This window comes from Naegleria lovaniensis (genome assembly GCF_003324165.1).
Source record: "Naegleria lovaniensis strain ATCC 30569 chromosome Unknown tig008, whole genome shotgun sequence".
Lineage (NCBI taxonomy): Eukaryota > Heterolobosea > Eutetramitea > Acrasida > Naegleriidae > Naegleria > Naegleria lovaniensis.
In genome coordinates this window covers 376,991-397,649 of record NW_025407830.1, presented here as the reverse complement: position 1 = coordinate 397,649, position 20,659 = coordinate 376,991, and the positions used below count along the sequence as shown (strand labels likewise).

Here is a 20,659-nt window from a genome sequence, read left to right as displayed (position 1 = left end):
GATTGTAATCAAGCAAATGGAACGGAGCATGTGTGAAAAAATCAGCATTTGCATGAAGATGATGTTGTCTTCTTTCCACCTTCATCACTGCTGTCATCTCCAGCTTGCTCTGTGAGCAGAATTTCCTCTACTTGTGATGGTGTAAATGACGTTTTTCGAGGTTCCTTCTTTTCCTCTAGTAATGGGGAATCAGGATACGAACAAATCACGAATCAGAAAATAACATCAAATAGGTACTTACTGACTGCTGCAACGAACGCTTCTTCCACGTTTTGGCCGTCAAATGCACTCTAATTCCGTTATGATACACAAATATCATTGCCACAACATACCGTTTCAAAAAACAAAATTCCGTAATCATCTGCCAATTTCTTCCCTTCATCATATGACACTTTGGTGACAATACTCCTGGTAACTGATTTTTGAATATGAATCTCACCTACCTCTTCTTGAATCTTTCTGATCTACTTTGTTTCCCACAAGTACTTTTTTAATTTCAGAATCTGAATAATTATACAGATCTTTGAGCCAACTTCTTACATGATTAAAAGATTCCAAGCATGTGACATCATAAACAATTATTGCAGCGTCAGCGCCTCTATAATAACTTTGGGTCTATGATTGCGCACGTTGATCATATAATTGAGAATTTGAACCATGCACTTACAATTCTATTACGCGACCCTTAATACATGATATAAGAGATTAAGGAAACTCCTACTTACGATCTGAACCGTTCCTGTCCAGCACTGGATAAAAATCACACTAAGAACTCATGATCAAACAATAATACATACGTATCAAAGACGGTTACTTTCACTTTCTTTTCGTTCACTATTACATTCTTGTGCCCCTGTTATTGGATTCCAAAATTACGTTTAAAAAGACTTGCATCACCAACTATGCTTACCATTTCCATACCGATGGTATATACAAAATTAGGATTAAATTTTTCATAGCAAAACCTCTATCATTGGGTTTAAACGATATCGCACGATTTTAATTTTTTCCTTACATACATTCATTAATGATGATTTCCCTACATGATGATGATCATCATGGGATTCTTTCTATTATCAACAATAACAGCAACACTTACCCGTTGCACTATCTCCAATAATAATGACTGTTCATTGCAAATTTGGGAGGTATTGTTTATTTACCATCCATTCCGATAAAGCCTTATTAAACCTACTCTTATTTGAATAATCAAAATCATTGAGCATCTTCAATTGAGGGTGATTAAGATTTTTTTAGAAGCGTTGAAACCCTTTTTGGAATGAACGATAACACCTCGTGAACACAAACACCATCCCAATAATAATCATTCCCACAGACATTGTATTCAACTTTGCTATGAAAGAGAATACACATTCTATTCAGCAGCATTCTCTTTCAACACCTGTCAATAATCAAAAAAAATTTGAAATAACATTGTGACCAAATCAAGACCTTTTTGAAACACACAAAAGTTGTTTCTCTTGAACAAGCCTTTCTACAAACAACTTTTTCGGAATTTGTAATAACACACTTCCAATCATTTCAAAATGGGAAATACATCTTCTCTCGAACATACTCTTTCATTATCAAGTCTTGGTCATGTTCAAGATCCTTCGTTATTGAATCCACAACAAACCATTAAAACTACTTTGAATTCATCCTCTACAACCAATCAAAATAATAGTCATTCCTCATCATCATCATCCCATCCAAATTTGGATATTCAACAACAAGAAAATATTTCCATTGTCACTTGTAAAATTGTACATTATTTAGAACAACAAAATCGTGATGATACCACTCGACTCCAATTACCCATGAATTTAATTAATTTTATTGTAGAACCATTGTCGTTGGAGAGTGAATTAAGTGCTTCGTATTTGGATCCGAGTTGGAAGACGACTTCAAGAATGCTTGAAATTTATGAATTTTTATGCATGAAATCATCGTTCGGAATGAATGAAAGTGAGAACAAGTTAGTGACCTGTGTGAAGAATATTTTAGAAAGGTCAGCTTCCTCTAATCATGAATCCAAAATAATGAATGAAACTATTCACTCTCCGAATGGTTGTGCCTCTTCACACGATGTTGCTAAATCTCCCAATAATCAATCATTTTATAGTTTTCATGATGCAACATCTCCTTCATCGATTTTGAATGCAAGTGATCCATTTGTGACAGTCACATCACCACCTCAAACTCCAAATTCACCACCTCAAACATCAGAGCTTGCATTTGTTTCAATGACCAATGACACCTTGTCAAACTCTGCTCCAACTCTTGATGAAAGTAAGAAAGATAAGAATCATGACTCGACAGTGAGTAAATTGAAGAGAACATTAACTGGATTGAAACCAAAATTGAAAATGTCAACCTCACGTGACAACACTCTGTTAGTTCAAAACAACAACAACAAACTGAACACTTCAAAAAGTTCAACCACTCTTGAAACCATGAATCATTCTTCGAATCAAAAGGGATCATCATTACGAAACATGCTAAAATCCGATCAAACACCAACCCTTAATCCAAGAGATGATGATTCTCTCTATTCAACATCTCCCAGTGAAGAAAAACCAAAAAACAAACTGTTGAAACGACTTGGTTCTTTAAAGAAAATTACAAAATCTTCGAATGCACTTAGTGCTCTTGTTGACGTGTCAGATGTTCAGAAAATGCAAATTGCAAATTTTGAATTTCAACAACCAAAGCCAGCATTGAATCATGAAGAAGAACAATTAATCTTTGATGAAGATGAAGATATAGATTTGAAACAGTTAAAAACACAATATTTTGAAGAACGAAAGAAAAAACGAGAATTATTAACCAATGTAACGACCTACCAATTCAATGAACAAGAATTTATGGAACATGAGAATTTCGAACATGCCAAACTCATGGATGACATTTTATTTAAAAGAATTTATTTAAATCCTGAAAAGTATTCAGACACTAGAATACCCAATGAATTACCATCCTGCATTAGAGAAAAGATTGAATTTGTGGCTCACCAGAGAAATATTGATTTACTGAACATCAAAATGATTATTCTCGATGGATCCTGCAAACAATCTCTTCTCAAAATACTGTCACCTGTGAAAGAACGTTTGGAAGTGACCAAAGAACATCGAAAATACAATATTGGTCTACAAGTAGGACCATGGCTTCTCACATTCCATGAAGAAATTGGTTTAATTGTTCCAAGTAAGGTCATACCACCATTGGATTCTGTGTTGTATGATTTGGGAACACTGGATGTTGCAACCAATGTTCAACAATTATGTACAGAACTTTCGAAAATTATTGTGGAATGGAATACTTCAAGATATTATTCTAAAACTCATGCAGATCCTCCTCCTTCCTATTTACAGGAGGCAGCACCTCATAGAAAATTCAAACCAGCAAATAATTATGATTTCTTTATGGAGCTGTTATCAAAATTGGGAGTTCGAGTGAATTTGGCAGACAATCCCTCTTTTCAACACTTTCTTTCACACATTAAGAAACTTGGCTCGTCACCGTTTGTGTGGGTGACTGAACAAAAACAAACCATTGTTTTCACGTCGCATGTTGAGTTGGATGATTATGTGAACCGTCTCTCAAAAAGTAGCAGTACTGCTCTCACGTTGTATAGACCTCTGGATTATGAACTATTGAAAACGTATGATCGATTGTTTTGGTCCAAGTATCTCACATTCCCATTGGTCTCAACCTTTGACCCAACCTTTTCCATGGAAACCAATTTAACTTGTCCTTTTAAGCATCCATTCGATTACTAACCTGGCTTTAAAGTGAACATTTAATAAGAGAATAATTTATTTTTATGTGTGGTTGATAAACTGCGAGTAATTCTACTGAGGTTGGAGACAACTTATGGCAACAGTTGTTTTAATCCAAATTTTAATGCTGATCTTTCTTCACCATGTTGATTCTTTCGTTCGAATAAAAACCACTCATCTTTTTGAGGACCAACTCGAATTGAGGTTGTTTTGGCTTGGTTCGTTTTCGTGGTGACTCTGAGACATAACCAATGACAAAATGTCTTGGTAAAACAAAATATTGGAAATACCTCATCGTCAAATGCACATGATGGACAGCAAGCGATTGATAACTATATTCGTCATACAATGGTAAATGAGTCACCGCTGCAATAAATAATGAATTGAATGGATAATATGGTTTCACTTGATAGGCCTTTTGACCTTGAGAAGAAACTGCAAAATAATTTGAAAAATCCACTTGTTGAGCATCCACTACCGAAAGCATTCTCTTTTGATAAACCTTTTTCAAACTTGTGAAATCAGTTGGTAATTCCTCTTCCATCTCGATTTGTTCAAAGGAAGGAGGAATAAACACAATCTTCTCCAATTCCAAAAATTGAGCAAGATTTGAATATTTCTTCATGTGTTCAATAGGAGATTTCCAATAAAGAGATTCAGAGTGTTGAGACAATGGTTCTAATTTTTCACGAGGTCTCGACGAAGAGTCTGCAATAAATACTTTTGTGAAATCTCGATTCAAATTCTTTGAAACTCTTGATTGAACATCCAGCATGAAGATCCATTTAGTTTTTGCTAAAAGCAATGCTTGATTTTTGAAATGATTGATTGGAATAGAATCTTTCTTTTTCACGACAATACACTTGTAATCGAGTCTTGCTTTTTTAGGAGAGTTAATAAATTGTTGTAATTCAGTGGACATGCATTGTTTGGGTGAGTTTGCTGTAAAAATAACAATCAAGTGATCTCCATCAGATAATCTCTTAATTAATCCATTCAAACTTTCAATTTCATCAATGCGACAATAGGTTGCAAATGAAAGTCCATTATGAAGTAATTCTGTAGATTCATGTAGAACATTGTGAGATGGTTTCCACTCAATCACAAAAGGTTTTGGCAAAAAGTAGATGGGAGGAGGATTTAGCTTTTCCTTCAAATGTTCATATCGATCAAATATCTGTGAAAGTATCAAATTGGACAAGACTTGTCTACTCTCAATCATATTGAAAGAATTTTGATAACTATTTTCTGAGACATGCCGTTCAAGACCTTCAACAACATGATCAATAATTTCATCATTTTTCAAATTGTAATTATTGTCTTCTGGGCTTGTGGTTGCAAAAATAAAGAAATGAGAAGCTGGTGTGTTCAAAATTGTATCTCTATCATAGTTTTCAGAAAATGGAACATATAATGCATTGGACTGGTCCCACTGTTCATAAAATTGGGAAATTGATTTTCGTTGCTCTTGAGAATAGAGAGGTAATAACTTGGAGACCCAAAGTCTGTTTTTCGCTCTCTCTTTTGGAATGTGAAGATTGAAAGTAGTAGAAGGTGTTTCAGACGAGTCAATCACATTGACTACAAGTAGTCCATAATCTACATGTTCTCTAAATAATTGCTTACTCTCATCACTTTCTCCCAATAAATCATCAATTCTTTTTTTCACTATTGTTTGAGAATGAGGAGCATTTAGTTCATCATTCACATAAATAGAGAATCCAGGATCAAGCACCATCATAAATTCAGAGAGTTTTTTGGAGAATTTCATTCCATTGCTAATGAGAGACGGTATGTGACATGATTTTGAAAATGAAATCTTGATAACATCTCTATTTTCATTGTTTGTAAAATCTGACAAATCCAAATTGTTTCTAATATTTTCACAAACAGAAATGTAAACAATCGTTCGAGACTGTCTCATCTCTTCTAAATGAGCAAAATATTCTTTCTTCAGCCAATCCATATGAGCGTCACTCTGTGCATACGTAATAATCGCTAATTTACTTCGTTTTCGATTACGAATAGAATCCTCTTGGCTCAATTCCGATAGTACGGCTTGTTGTGGAACATGCATATCTTCTTTTACATCATCCCATTCGACATTTTCAGTTTTACTAAATTCCCAATAAAACAACACGAGTAAAAGGATGGGTATTCCGATAATGATGGCCAAAATCCATCGATTTGGTTTCGTTTGATGTTGCGATCGATATTTTGAGGAAGTAGTAGTATTGCTTGTCGTGGAATAAATATTTTGTTGAATGGGATTTTCATCTTGTTGGGAGTGATGAAAAGATGAGGTTGGTCTATTTCGCATGGTCCCTGAGGAAAAGGGTCCCACCAACGATGAAGTTTGCATTTTTTTGTAATCAAGAAAGGTGGTGCGTGAATGGTGGTGATCCTTTTTAGTTCCATCTCTCTTAGCAATGAAGAAATCAACGATGAAAACGGATTATCTGTAAATGAGTTCATACTTGGAGCCATTTGGAGTCATGGTTGCCTTGATCGCTTTCTTTCTGAATTCCATATTTTGTGTCGAGTGTGAAATAACAAACACTTTGTCGATTTTTGTGGAAAGCATTTCAATGACTTGCTGTGCTTGTTCTTGACCTGTGACGTCCAAGGCATCAAACACCTCGTCCAACATTAAAAAGTTGCTTGAAAATCTTGATCGTTGTCGAACAAGTTCGAATAATGCAAAATGAATCATTAAATGGTTTCGCTTTCTTTGTCCAGATGACCTCTTTCCGTAATCTTCGTTAATCATCAAATCTGAATTGAATGTGATTGGAAGGGAGTCACTTCCAATAAGCTTAGAATACTCTTCAAGAATATTGTTCAAATCTTCAATGGATTTGTCCAGCAAGAATGATCTCATGGTCTCAAAGTCGTCCTTACTTGACTTTCTTGCTCTTCGATCAAATGCCTTTTCCCAAAAGTCGAGTACAGCATACTCTTTTTCAAACTTCTCACTTTCTTTTGCGCTCTGTACATGCTTGTCTCGAAGCGAATCCAATTCAAACTTTTGTTTCATGGTCTGTTCAGATAAATCTTTGAGTTTTTGTTTTTGAACTTTCAATTGAGCTTCTTGTTGGTATTTTTTCTCAAGCATGCTTTTCTCCATCATTGACACTTGATTAAGCTTCTCTTGAATTTCTTCAATATTGGATGAGTCAAGAGAGCTAGACTGAGTTTCAATCTCTTTCAGTTGGTTCTCAACTGATTCTAAATCTGATTGAAGAGTTTTCGTTTCATTTTCTGTGAGTAATAGTGAGTGTTGTACTCGAGTAAGATTCGTGATTGTACTTCTCTTCTGCCTTTCCAACTCATTAAGCTCTTCTTCAAGATTATGAAACGATAAAGAATGAGTGGTTTGATCTCGAGTGAGCTGTGTTACTGCCTCTTGGAGAGTTTGTTTTTCATGTTCAAATTTAGAATGAGTTTGATGTTCAATTTTCTGTTCACAATATGGACACTCATTTAAAACTGCTAGTTTTTCTAATTTCTCTAATTTTTCTTTTGCATGCCGAATTTCAAAATTGTTGGACATGATAGATTCTGAGACGTGTTTCATCTTGTTTCGAATTTGGTCGATCTTTTCGTTGAAATATGCTTCAATCTCAGAAATCTGAGTTTTTCCATTAATGTGGAAGTTTGTTGCCTCACTGTTCAGTCTGCTAATATTGGCGATATTGTTGTTAACTCGTTGTTCTAAAGAATTTCTTTTGACGGTCAAAGAGGCCTTGTTTTGTTTCACAATCTCAAATTGTTGAGCTTTTCTCCATTGCTCCTCAAGATTACGTTTCGCTTTCGAAGACTCTTCAGACCTTGAAACAACTTTTAAATATTCTTCGGAGAGTCTTTGAATGAGATCTTCAATAGAAGCTTTTTCCTTTTCATTTCGTTCAATATTCTCCTCAAGCAATTGTATAGAATTCAACATTTGCTCTTCTAAAGTTTTGGCCTTAAATACACTCTCTACTAGTGCTTTCTTTCGTTCTCGTGTGCTAGCTAAATAATCATCAAATAGATACAATCCCAATAAGTCTTCAATTAATTCTCTTCTTTTCTTAGAGTCGGATGTTAAAAAGTTTACAGAATTATCACCTACAACTATGGACTTGGCAAACATGTCATAGTTAATCCCTAGCAATGATTCCAAAGCTACTTGTGAATCTTTGAGAGAGCCTTTCTCATACTCGCTCATGTACTTGTCTTGATAGAATACTCGAAGTCCAGTACCCTTTCTCTCTGGCGATAATTTTGCAATGTTGTCAGGAAGCTCACTGGCACCAGTCTTGGTGTATTTTCGAAATCTTTCAATAGAATATCCAGAATCAAAGTCTATTCGTACCAAACAATCCTTTTTGGCGACGTCATTTACTGCATAATCTACCTTACTCATGTCGGATCTTAAAAAATTGTCAAACATACACCAAGTGATAGCCTCCAGTAGGGTGCTCTTTCCAGAGCCGTTAGCACCTTCTAAAAACCAGACACCATTTTCCATGTTCTTAATATCTAGTGTAATACATCCTTGAATTCCTAAAAAATTTTGGATGGTTATGGACTTTAAATTTGCCTTAAATGTGTCACCAATATTTAAATGATGTTTTCCTTGTTTTGTTACTGTTGAAATTATTTCTTTTCCTGTTTCAATAATATCTTCAACGAACTTGGATTCCACTCCCATGGAAGAAAGATTGGCATATTGTTTGACATATTTCACAACAAAGTCTTCAAAATTGAGATGACCAACTTTCTCATCTGCATCCTTTGAGACCTCCTTGTCCTGTAGAGAGGATTGCACTTTTCTCACAACTACGGACTGTTTTCTTACAGACTTGGCACCAGCCTCTAACAGCTTGTCCTGAATCTTTTGCGGATTTACGTCCATGCTTTCATAAATGATTGAAATATATTTTCCTTTGTATTGGCCTAAGTCTCCAAGATCTTCCTCATATTTGACCCTCAAAATTCTAAACTTATCCCAATTAGGATTTTGAACAAAATGGATTTCATCTGTTTCCGTGTCATATATTACAATGCCTCGCCCTGCATCTCCTGAATCACCAAAATGATGTTGCATTGGACTGCCAACATATAGAACTTTCTTGTCACAAAAGTGATGGTGATGGAAATGCCCAGAAAAAACCCGTTGAAATTGAGTCAGATATTTAGGAACTTTGGAGTTGTCTGCAGGCAAATCCATATCGTGAGTAGAATCTTTTTTCTTTTTGTCACTTCCTTTTCTTTTCTCTGTCACAATATTTTTTCCAATATGTTCATCAAAGGTTCTGCAATATATGTTGTTCTTGTTGTCCACTTGGTAGCGCTGAATTGCTCCGTTGATAGCCATGTGACAAAAGGCCAACGATTGACCCAAGCTTTCAGAATTTTTCGAGATCTTGCTGGAAACCCAATCACGGATTATAAATGAGTCCTCATAATAAGGTATCATTACACAATTTTTTCCATCGATATCGACCTCTTCAATTTCTTTGTGCAGAAATAAATTGCTTGGAGAAGTCAGTTTTAACCCTAGTGCATCTAGAGAGCTGATTTTTGTGTCATATTTCAAATTTAAATCATGATTTCCACAGATTACATGCACATCCTTTGGAATTTTACTCGCTAGCTTATCGAAGAATTCAAAAGCGCTACTTTGGGCCTTCACGCTCACAGTTTCTCTTGTGTTCAGGACGTCGCCCATGCACACCACATAGTCTACTTTCTGCTTTTCAAATTCCTCAACAATCCACTCTCCAGTCTCTACAACACGATCCAATCCCACATCTTGGAAATGAATATCACCAAACATTCCGATTTTTACTAAACTTTCTGCACTCGTATGAAATCTTCGTTTGGAAATTTTAGGATCATAACAATTTATCCAACTCCCTCTGCTCTTTCCAATATTTGAAAAACAATTCGTAACGGATGATCCGAGAAGATATCCAACTCTCTTGGACGGTGTTGAAGCAAGAGCAAAAGCTTTCATTTTTTAAGATAACTTGGAAAATTGATTGAGTTGGGCGGAAGAGCTCGTTGAAAAATACTGACTTGGATAACAGAATGTAACGTGTTACAAATAATTATATGGAAGAACTTTGAAGACCTGACGTCTTTACAAAATTAAAAAGTCACACACGTTAAATTTTAAAACAACAACAACACTTACTCGGAGAGCACACCATACTCCATCAATGATACCAATGTGTTTTAAAGTGCTCCAATCACATACTCATCTCTCACATGGTTTTTTCTATAGATCTATGGCCCGAATGATGAATCATTTTAGCTGTCTCTGGGAAGTGCCACTAATTACACTTTTTAGTTGCTGGAGGGGGTGGAGGCAATTTCATCGGTGAAACCGATGAAATTGCATCCCGCCTTCAGTTCCCACCAAAACTAAACGTTCAAATTTAATTAATTTAAAATAATAATTATTATTAATAAAGTGAATAAATATTTACCTCATGTATGGCTTTAATAACAAGAACAAAACAAATGGTGAAACGTCAAACCTTACTCGCTCCAATCAAGAAACAGATTCCAGTAGATTTTTACACAAGTGAAGAAAATCTTGACCAATATCAACTCTTCATGAATAGGTATTGCTTTCTCACAATGACAAGGCTTCAAATAATTCCATCTCAAAAGCAAGCAATTCATTCAGCTGGAGCACGTTTGTATCAACAAATCAAAAACCACTCAGAACTTCTCGATGCAATTACTGATGTTCACTCAAACCTATTCACAACATCACATGAAGAATTCACAGTCCTATCTAAATCTGGTCGTGAATGGCTGGAGCAAAGGACTAGCAAGAGAGGTCGAGTTACAAAGCAAGACCAACTGCGTAAATCAATACAAGACCTTCAGTTACAAAGAAGTAACATACTTGAATTGAAATCCTCAACTCAGGATGAGGTGTTGTTGGCAGAATATGACAAACAATTGCAAGAACTGGACTTCAAAACACTTGACAAAAAGCAAGCGATTGCATATCTCGAAAGGAAAGCAGCTGAACAAAGGATCCGTAGACACAACAGCAGCACGAACAAAATTGAAAAGAAGAGAGGACGTCCACGGAAAGCATCAGGAATGGCTCAAAGACTTCAAGCAGTAGTTGAAGGAACTGGTATTGCCTCTGCATCAGAGAGAAGAAGAGATTCATTTGTTCACACTCCTATGAACGGTGTTGATTTGGTTAAAGAAGCAAACGCTAAATTATCAGAAGAAGGATTTCGTCCTTACAGCAGGTCTGGAATGTTACGGTATGTCGTTCCAAGGTGCAAAAGTAGTCGAGAGGGTAAACGACATGACTCTGAAGCTACTGTTAAACTTACCAAACCGTCAAACGACCTGACTGAGGAACATGTTGATCTACATGCTACCCATTCTCTCAACAAATACATCAAGCAGTTGTGTTGTCTATTGCCTGAAGAAAGTACAGCTATTTCTTTGGATGAAAAAGCGAAAATACCAACAAAAGGAGCGGCTGTATCGACATCAACACAAATAGCAATGACTTCCAGTAGCAAAGTTTCACTACCAGACCATGATTTTCCAAAAGGTAAAGAGAATTCAATCACTCCAAATGTTGCTGCATTGTTACGTGCGGTTGTTGGTGGTAATAACAGTCTTCGTTGGATGGTGGAAAAAGTGTATGTGAGAAGTAGTTCTAACGCCGAGTTTTTGAAGACCACTAGTCGAGATAAGGACAAGATGTTGTGTGATCTGGTTTTCTTCCTCGAGAAGCTGAAGGAAACCGGAAAGCTTCTTCCGTTATTTTTTTGTAACACTGACAACTGTGTAAACGTTGCTCCCCAGAACCGGAAGGTGCAGGTGAGGATGTTCTACGTATTCATTTGCTTCGACCTTGACGCTCTCATCCACACATCCTTTGCCGCAGGAGGTAGTAAGTACAATCGTGTTGAGCGATGTATGGCTCCGCTTTCAAAAGGCTTGGTGGGTGTTATTGATTTGGATGATGAAAGTTTTGCAAGCAAGCAACAGAATCATCATTCAGCTTTAATCAAACTCACAAATATCTTCAACCAAAAGGGTGGCAAGGATGTACAGGCGTACTATGCTAGTGTATTCCAACAAGACCGTATTCGAGATTTACCTGGATGGCCATCTTTTGCTAGCATTGATGCTTTTTTGGAAGGAAAAGATATTACTGATTTGGAAGAAGAGAAGAAGGTGAAGGCAATACTTTTTAAACTCCACACACACTCAGAGCATGGTAATGGGTTGAACATCTTTTGTCTCCGCAAGTGCAATGATCCAAGTTGCTGTCCACCAAAAAGAGCAACTAAATATTGGGAATTGATGGAAAAGTTTGATGGTTTCATTCCATCTCCAATCCTCGATGAAAGTAATCCTGGTCATTATTTGTCGTTTGAAAAACGAAACAATGTGGAAGGAGTTAGAATGGATGAAGGGTTTCCGAGCGTTAAGGATGATGTCAAAACTTGTTCCCTTTGCGATCGTAGAGTCCACTCCGACATTGATTTAACGATTCACATGAAAGTGGTGCACCCGAACAAAACCCAAAATCAGCTTGATGGTAGTCTTGACAAGGATGCACGAGTAAATCAAGTCGAGAAAACGCAGTTGGAAGGAAGGTCATTGTCTGCTCAGATAAACAGCATCGAAAGAAGGGCACAAGAGCAACCTTTGCGAGCTCGGGCAAAGAGACGCTTTTTGAACAAGTGATTCATTTTTAATTAATTAAATTAAAAATAAATAAAAATTATTTTGAAAAAAAAAATTTTAAATTTGAATTTAATTCCAAAAGCCAAACCCCCCTCCCCCCCATGTTCTGTAATTAGTGGCTCCTCCCTCTTCAACTTACCAAAACAATTTGGCTGTCTCTTCTGGTGATGTTGCAAGGCCTCATGAATTGTTGTGCTAACAGTCTTCTTCCAAAGACAACAAAACATCGACTTCGATTTGTTCCAACTTTCAGTGGAAAGGCTGGGCTCTGGCTGCGGATTTGTCTAGGCCCTCAACACAACTAAAATTCAGCATGTTTCGATAATGAAAACAACAAGAGTTTGGAATTAATTGGAGGAAAACTAATGGGTTTGTAACTCGCCAAATTAGTTGTATGTTGTAAACACCCTGTCCGTGAATGGTGATCATTCGTTAAAAATTGCTTTTCAAACATATTTTTCAAAACCCACAATTTTTAAGAATTAAAATCATTGCAATTCTTTCCTCGTTTCTGCACTTTCAATACCTTCTCGCTGATCTACTGTGTCCAGTAGTATTGAGAACTCTCGTGAGGGAGAAACAGGGTTGTCGTCCATGTTTATACATGGAGAATGCTCCGCTTGAAGGTTATTTTTGATGATTTTAGGGACCTCGTTTTTCTTTTCAAAAATATCGGATGCATGGTATAACTTTGAATGAATTTTTAATTTCTTGTTGGCATGATCAATTCTTTCATTCGGCTACTGGACTGGTATAGGTTGAGGTTATTTTTTCAATAGAATGCTTTAAGGTGTTGATGAACAACCAGGTTGTTTTTGTTTATTATCGGTTCAACAACAGTTTTAATATGCAATGATTATTATTCAAAATAGAAACAACCATGATGATGAATGGACTTGAACATCCGGGTGGCCAGGTGTTGAGTGCATTTCGCCTATTTGTTCCGCTCAATATTTAGCAAGAGTTCGAATACTCAAAAAAATATCCTTAGTAATAATAAATATTTTCAATCGTTCGGGTAGGGTGGTGATGATAATGAACAACATCAAGGCTTGTTATTGAGTAGTCCCTTATTTTCAAGTTTCATCGGTTGTTGTTGTTGCTGCCATTTATCTGTCCCTTATTATCATGTTTCATCCAAATATTGTTGTTCTCACGAGTTGCAAATATTCTGCATGTACTATTTGTATTTTGCCAAAAATCGTTATGCAATTCCGGGCGGACCTGCCTAAAGCTTTACAAGGCATACACCCTCTCGGTTGGAATTGAGGTAAGAGTTGTTGTGCAATAAAGTACATATACAAAAGCACTCAAATGATGCATCAAGAAACGTTGACGTCTTCCACATTGCCGCTGTCGGTACTGTCACTGCAACAAGGGTTGTTTGTTGTTGATGGCTTTTGGTGCACACAAAGTCATAGTGAGGTTCAACGCAACTATTTTGGCTCGGGTTAAACCACTGTGTGTCACTCTTACTTTCGTAAAGACGTTGTTGAAGGTGTAGTTTTGAAAATATTAAATCAAAAAAAATGTCTGAAGAATCATCGTCATCATCCGATAAAAAATTAAAAGTGGGATTAAAACCTGAAGAGGAGCTTAGATTTGAGGTTGATTTTGGAGAAACCCTAAAACTGAAATTAGTGGAAGGAAAAGCTGAATTTTTCGGAACTGAATTAGCTTTAAATAAGTCGTATACTTTCAATGGAGGTAGGAACGGAGCAGTATTTACGTATCACGGAGCAACTATTGAATTGGAAAGTTCCAAAGGAAAGGATGATATTAACAGCTATGTTGGTTCAGAAACACCCATGAAGGAATATTTAGAAATTCATGAGAAAATCAATGCTCAAAGAGCTCCTATGAATCCTCCTCCCAGAGTGCTGGTGTGTGGACCTTCAGACACTGGAAAAAGCTCAGTTGCTAAAATTTTATTAAATTATGCTGTAAGAGTTGGACAACGACTGATATTTGCTGATTTAGATTGTGGTCAAAATGATATTACTTTTCCTGGAACTCTGAGCATGATTGTTAGAAATGCATGGGAAACTATTGACATTGAAGACGAATTTTCTCTATGCTCACCATTGACGTATTTCTACGGTGAAACCTCTCCAGAAAAGAATATAGATTACTTCAAAACTTTGGTGAGCCAAATGAAGAAAATGATCGATAAACGAATTTCTAACGACCAATTATTGAGCGAGGGAGGATTTATTGTTAATACTGGTTGGGTTGAAGGTGTTGGACATCAGATATTGCTATATATCATCAAAGAAATGAACATTAATCACGTAATTGTTATGGGTGATGACAGAATGACCAATAATCTCAAAAAAGATTTAAAGGACTCTAAAATTACTGTAACTCGGCTCAGAAAGAATCCAGGTGTAGTCAACAGAACAAAAGAGCACAGAAGCAAGACCAATCAATTGAGAACAAAACAATACTTCTATGGAGCTTCTCGAAGCTTGAGCCCTCATTCAATCGTTGTCAAGTTTGACGATATCAATTTGTGTAGAATTGGTAGTGAATGGCAAGCACCAGAAAGTGTTTTGCCAATCGGAGCAAAGTCAAGTTTTAATCCTGTTGAGATCAAACAAGTTGACTTCAGCGAAATCACAAAGTTCAGCATTATTGCAGTGTCCCATGCCAGCTCTTTGGACGAAGTCTTAACCAAGAATATTTACGGTATTGTTCATGTAACCAAAATTGATCCAGAAAACAGAACCATGACAGTACTATCGCCTTCACCTGGAAAGAGTTTGCCAGGCAAATTCTTGATTGTGGGTCACATTTCGTGGCTTGACACGTAATTTGTTAATGAAGAATAAAAATTTGAGTTTATAACTTATTGCTGACTTTCTTGTGTTGTTTCTTGAGCTTCATTCGTCTCAGGCTTTTGGGCTGGGAAAAGAATAACTTCCTTAATGTTATAATTGTTAGAAAGGATCATGGTTAAACGATCCAAGCCAATACCCCAACCTCCAGTAGGTGGAAGACCATATTCCAAAGCAGTACAGAATGATTCATCCATGAATTGAGCTTCATTATCTCCAGCATCCTTTTGCTTAACTTGATCTTCAAATCGTTCACGTTGAATGAAAGGTTGATTCAACTCAGTATATGCGTTACAAACTTCCTTTCCAATGATCATCAATTCAAATCGTTCAGTCAAAACCTTGTTACTTCTGTGCCACTTAGCAAGAGGTGACATGATTTGTGGATGCTCGGTGATGAAGGTTGGATTGATACATTGTGGTTCAAGGAATTCACCAACCAATTTGTCCAACATTCTTGCTGTAGTCATTGGTGGAGAGCAGTCCACGTTGTGCTTCTTGAGAAGGTCAACAAGGAAGAGACGAGTTTCCTCTGATTCCAAGTCAGTTGGAATCTTAACTTTAAGATGTTCTTCAATGCTAGAAATCATTGGAAGTCTTCTATATGGAGGCCTGAAGTTGACCATGACATCCTTTCCATCTCTGAAAGTGAAAGGTCTCATGTACCATTCATCAGGAACAACTTGTGGCAAATTCTTTGGATCCTTTCCGTTGGCGACAAGAGCCATTTCACTCAACAATTCTTCAGTAATACGCATCAAATCATTGTAGTCAGCATAAGCCATATAGAATTCGCAAGCAGTAAATTCTGGATTGTGAGTCAAATCGATACCTTCATTTCTGAAGTTTTTACCAATTTCATAAACTCTCTCTAAACCTCCAACTACCAATTGCTTCAAATATAATTCTGGTGAGATACGCATATAGAGAAGCATGTTCAAATCGTTGTGGAAAGTAGTGAATGGTCTAGCATTGGCACCACCAGGAATCATGTTCATCATTGGTGTTTCAACTTCTAGGAAATCTCTTTCATTCAAGAATGTTCTCAAGTGAGCAATGATTTTGCTACGAGTAACAAAAATATCTCTTGACTTCTTGTTCATGATCAAGTCCAAATAACGCTGTCTATATCTTGTGTCCATGTTTGTCAAACCATAGTGTTCCTTTGGTAACATGTGGAAACATGGTGTCAACAAGACAATCTTGGTTGGAATAATACTCAATTCACCCTTCTTACTCTTTCCTGGGAATCCGTTGATACCAATGATATCACCACGACGGAGAATTGAGTGAATCTTTTTAAATGCTTCGTCACCTTCAGCATAGTCGCTGATACCACTCATGACTTGAATATCATCTCCCTCTCCTCTGATGGTGTAGAAGACCAATTTACCAGTTGGTCGGCTTGTAAGAATTCTACCAGCCAAAGAAACCTTGACTTCTGGTTTACGTTCTTCAGCAGCCAAACCGCTGTAATTTTTGATGAATTCAGGAACGGAAGTGTCAACTTGGAATTTGTGTGGGAAAGCATCAAATCCTTCCTTCTCCAATTCTGTAATAGTCTTCTTTCTGATTTCATAATACTTGCTTGGGTCCAATGATTCTTCGTCAATAGCAGTAGTAGAGTCGGATGATCCCTTTTGGGTCTTCTTCTTTTCCAACTTCTTTTCCATTGACGAAATTCTCTTATCAAGCTTCTTCTTTGCTGATTTAGTTTGTGGTTTAACTTCACTGTACTTCTTAACAAGTCCAGCAACAACTTCATTGAATTCACCGACACGCAAACCTTGGTTCACAACTTCAGATTCATCAATCTTGAGTCCAGACTCGCTGACAATTCTATCAACAACTTCATCAGCCTTCTTTTCTTGTTCGGCTTCTTCCAATGATTTCCATGATGTTTGTTCAGTCTCGAGAGCCTTGACGACACTCTCAAAGAGTGATTGCACTTGTTGTGGGGAGAGTTCAGCCATGATGATGACTTGAAGATGAGGTTGAGATATTTTTTAAACGCAAATTTCAAAAAAAAGTTGGGTGCTGGATTACAAAAAACTGGGTGTCAGTGCTTTCAGAACATGACGATGCTTTCAGAACGGAAATGAATCTTTACACATAAAAATCAATGAAAGACATTTCTTCAACACCATAGAGGATAGATTAGAAATATTCAATTTTAAATCTGCAGTTTTAAAAATGCTTCCATCGAAAATCTCATCTTTCGGTGTTTATCGTCTCTGTAAATTGAACCATTCAATCCAATCAAAACACAATTTCGAAAATTCACTGGCCCAATCTTCTCATCAGAGACGCTATTTTGTATCAGTAGCAACAGCTTGTGTTGTTTCATTATTTCCGATTTGGAAAATTTATTCACAAATTCGCCACACTCAAATTGTGTTACAGAAAGCCGATGAATGTAAAAGATGGCCTTTTGCAAGAGGAGTTGTACATTCAGTAAATATTGAAAAGGGAGATGCATTGTTCGGAATGATAAAATCATCGAGGATTGATATTCAATATGAATATTGTCTAGGAGCAAGTGATTATTTCATAAAACATCCCGACAGCAATAGTTATAGAAAGATTGATGCTAATAGAAGTAGGACAGTACCATTAGCTGATGATCCCAAAAAGAGTGATTTATTATTTATTCCTCTGATGGACCCTCCATCTGATCCAGAGGAACCACCAATAATTATTAGAAGAAAAACAGATCGAGTATTTAAGGGAGATAGAATATTTTGGAGCGTTCCATATTGGACAATATCAACCTTATTTTCCAAAGGAGAAGTAACAACATCACAAGCAGAGTTGGAAGCATTGAAAGAAAAATTTAAGCAAGGAGCAAAAATTCTAGTTCGAATCAATCCTTTTAATCCTAAAGAGAGCGTGCTCATTACTGGTCAGCAATCCTTTGATCAATCATGGAATTTCACATACTTTTATTGTACAATTATGGCATTGTGTGCATTGACTCTATTCTCTATGACTTGGTACCTACTATCGAATTCTCAACTTGAGAACAACATGAAAGAACTGTTGCAATTAATATTCTCCAAGTTTAGTGCAATACTATCACGAAATTCCTTTGAAGAGACAACAAATCAACCCACTTCTCCACTTCATTACAGAGTTTTATGGACTCTCAATGAGTTGGTTCGGCTCTTCACTTCCATAGTGCTTGATAGTCACAAAACAGAAGCTCTTCCTCCCAATTATGAGACTAAGAACAAAGCTCCTCAATATTTGGATCCGAACACCTCCAACAAACCTTGAACAAGGCTTCTTTTACCATATGACGGTGTGTAATGAATGAGATTATTTAAATAAGCATGCTAGTGGAGAGGGACAAAGCCGCTCGTTGCTCTCCAGCAAAAAATACTAACGCATGACCTTCACCACAACCGTCGTTGGCACACCAGAACTGCCTTCGGATCGAAAAATAGTATCATCAGCAAGGTCATCATGGATCGGATTACTCAAATACATGTTCTCGATCATACAGACCGGTACCATAAAATCAGCACAATTGTTATGGGTGGTTTTAAAGGCCATGATTACATCCATGGCACCGTCATTAAATGTTGAAATTACCACAACGCCTAGTATTGAACAATTTCCAAGAAGTTTAGGATTAAACACCAAGATGTTTCTTACTTTGGATTACTCGGTTCCATTAGTCGTAAATTTAAAGTCATCAAGCAATAGACAACATTCGAATAGTAATACTAATATTAGAAGAATTGTTTATGAAAAACAACACTAAATTATTACAATCCTGTTGCCATCATTGTTAAATATGGAGAAACCTTTAAATTAGAATTTCCATGAAAACTGAATGAAATGAGATTGGTTAAATTAATGATATCCGTTGGAAGTGTTCTAAGATCATTGTTATCAAGGCATAATCTCTTCATTTTAACAAGCTTGCCAATAGACGAAGGAATGGATGTGAGCTTGTTATTAAATAAATCTAATTCGGTCAAGTTTTGCAAATTACCAATTTCTTCAGAAATTTCACTCAGCTCATTGTTTTGCAAATAGAGAGCTTCAATTTGAGTAAGTTGGAACAAATTGGGTGGCAACCTTTGAATCTTATTGTTGAAGAGTGTAATTTCACACAAGCTGGTACTACAATTACCAAGTTCATCTGTTAGGCTATTGATTTGATTTTGATGAATCGACAATACTTTCAAAGAGTCAGTAAAGATTCCTTTCATATTGTCTAAGGTAGTGATTTCATTAGAGTGTAAATAAATCTTTTCAATGTGTGCTGGTTCTAATATCTCTACATCTTTCAACTTGTTGAATGCCAACGAAAGGATTTTCAAATTTGGCAATGCACAAATCCATGAAGTTTCAACTTGCTCCAATTGATTATCGTCTAAATAAATTTCTTCAATAGACGTGTTCTTGCATACATGTTGGTTATTCGTTGTAACATGCTTGAGAACTCCTGACAGCTTATTCTTTTTCATGTGTAAAACTTTCAATGACCTTAACTGTCCACTCATCAGAATTGTGTTCAAACTCTCTAAATTTGCCATGTTGTTGTTCGAAAGGTCTAAAAATTGAAGAGAGCTCAAAATATTATTACCACAACATTGGCTGAGAGAAGGAGGCAAAAATTGAGTCAATCTATTACTATTTAAATTTAAAACTTCAAGTTTAGACAGCCACGTTCCATTCTGAGGATTCTCAACGAGCCATTCTGCAAATCTATTGCTGTGAGCGTCCAACTTTCTCAACACACAACCCTCATCATTAATAAAATTCCAAATTCCATGTAAAATGTTTGAAAAGTTGTTACAACTGATATCCAATTCTGTGCAGCGTTGTGAGAGAACCTTCAGCTCTTGAGGACTCACTTTTTCTGAAACCATTTCTTCATTCAACCCATTGTGTGAAATGATAAATGTTTCAATATTCTTTAGAAATGGTTTCAATGGCTCAATATTGTCTAAAAATTCATCGAATTTTAAATTGACAATGGTTGTATTTTGATCGTTGAATGATTGTGGGAGAATATTGGATGCTGTATTTGCATCGGAATTTAAATATTCTTGATCTTGTCCAATTTTACGGACGAGATTGTTCATACGATCAAAGTTATAATTCTTCAATGGATCAAACATGGTGTTGTTTGAGTTTTTAGACTGATGGAGGCTTTTCTCTCTTCGTTCCGATTTTTGAATAATTTTTTGGTTTTAATTTTCCGATGATTTCGAGTTGCAATTAATGGACGCTTTTTCAATTTGTATTCTTCATTCTTCATCTACATTACACCACCGTTCTTCAACTATAGGAGGACAG

At 36.4% G+C, this 20,659-nt stretch overlaps 10 protein-coding genes across 10 annotated transcripts; 5 read left to right on the top strand and 5 right to left on the bottom strand.

The window, feature by feature from the left end:
• Positions 1 to 41: 41 nt before the first annotated feature.
• C9374_014513 (uncharacterized protein) lies at positions 42 to 1,226 on the bottom strand (the record flags this gene model as incomplete). Its single annotated transcript, XM_044690509.1, has 7 exons — positions 42 to 175; positions 242 to 290; positions 333 to 391; positions 444 to 615; positions 668 to 684; positions 1,100 to 1,126; positions 1,196 to 1,226. 7 exons carry the CDS (start codon positions 1,224 to 1,226, stop codon positions 42 to 44), a joined length of 489 nt encoding a protein of 162 aa, XP_044553105.1.
• Positions 1,227 to 1,547: 321 nt separating this feature from the next.
• On the top strand, positions 1,548 to 3,779 carry C9374_014512 (uncharacterized protein; the record flags this gene model as incomplete). Its single annotated transcript, XM_044690508.1, has 1 exon — positions 1,548 to 3,779. One exon carries the CDS (start codon positions 1,548 to 1,550, stop codon positions 3,777 to 3,779), a length of 2,232 nt encoding a protein of 743 aa, XP_044553104.1.
• Positions 3,780 to 3,900: 121 nt separating this feature from the next.
• Positions 3,901 to 6,141, bottom strand: C9374_014511 (uncharacterized protein; the record flags this gene model as incomplete). The annotated part of the gene is made up of 1 exon (XM_044690507.1): positions 3,901 to 6,141. One exon carries the CDS (start codon positions 6,139 to 6,141, stop codon positions 3,901 to 3,903), a length of 2,241 nt encoding a protein of 746 aa, XP_044553103.1.
• Positions 6,142 to 6,234: 93 nt separating this feature from the next.
• Positions 6,235 to 9,783, bottom strand: C9374_014510 (uncharacterized protein; the record flags this gene model as incomplete). The annotated part of the gene is made up of 1 exon (XM_044690506.1): positions 6,235 to 9,783. One exon carries the CDS (start codon positions 9,781 to 9,783, stop codon positions 6,235 to 6,237), a length of 3,549 nt encoding a protein of 1,182 aa, XP_044553102.1.
• Positions 9,784 to 10,292: 509 nt separating this feature from the next.
• C9374_014509 (uncharacterized protein) lies at positions 10,293 to 12,509 on the top strand (the record flags this gene model as incomplete). Its single annotated transcript, XM_044690505.1, has 1 exon — positions 10,293 to 12,509. One exon carries the CDS (start codon positions 10,293 to 10,295, stop codon positions 12,507 to 12,509), a length of 2,217 nt encoding a protein of 738 aa, XP_044553101.1.
• A 1,529-nt stretch (positions 12,510 to 14,038) lies between these two features.
• C9374_014508 (uncharacterized protein) lies at positions 14,039 to 15,322 on the top strand (the record flags this gene model as incomplete). The annotated part of the gene is made up of 1 exon (XM_044690504.1): positions 14,039 to 15,322. The coding sequence occupies one exon, from the start codon at positions 14,039 to 14,041 to the stop codon at positions 15,320 to 15,322; it is 1,284 nt and encodes a 427-aa protein (XP_044553100.1).
• A 35-nt stretch (positions 15,323 to 15,357) lies between these two features.
• On the bottom strand, positions 15,358 to 17,319 carry C9374_014507 (uncharacterized protein; the record flags this gene model as incomplete). Its single annotated transcript, XM_044690502.1, has 1 exon — positions 15,358 to 17,319. The coding sequence occupies one exon, from the start codon at positions 17,317 to 17,319 to the stop codon at positions 15,358 to 15,360; it is 1,962 nt and encodes a 653-aa protein (XP_044553099.1).
• Positions 17,320 to 17,539: 220 nt separating this feature from the next.
• Positions 17,540 to 18,622, top strand: C9374_014506 (uncharacterized protein; the record flags this gene model as incomplete). Its single annotated transcript, XM_044690501.1, has 1 exon — positions 17,540 to 18,622. One exon carries the CDS (start codon positions 17,540 to 17,542, stop codon positions 18,620 to 18,622), a length of 1,083 nt encoding a protein of 360 aa, XP_044553098.1.
• A 112-nt stretch (positions 18,623 to 18,734) lies between these two features.
• C9374_014505 (uncharacterized protein) lies at positions 18,735 to 19,112 on the top strand (the record flags this gene model as incomplete). Its single annotated transcript, XM_044690500.1, has 1 exon — positions 18,735 to 19,112. The coding sequence occupies one exon, from the start codon at positions 18,735 to 18,737 to the stop codon at positions 19,110 to 19,112; it is 378 nt and encodes a 125-aa protein (XP_044553097.1).
• Positions 19,113 to 19,116: 4 nt separating this feature from the next.
• On the bottom strand, positions 19,117 to 20,481 carry C9374_014504 (uncharacterized protein; the record flags this gene model as incomplete). The annotated part of the gene is made up of 1 exon (XM_044690499.1): positions 19,117 to 20,481. The coding sequence occupies one exon, from the start codon at positions 20,479 to 20,481 to the stop codon at positions 19,117 to 19,119; it is 1,365 nt and encodes a 454-aa protein (XP_044553096.1).
• Between the last annotated feature and the right edge of the window lie 178 nt (positions 20,482 to 20,659).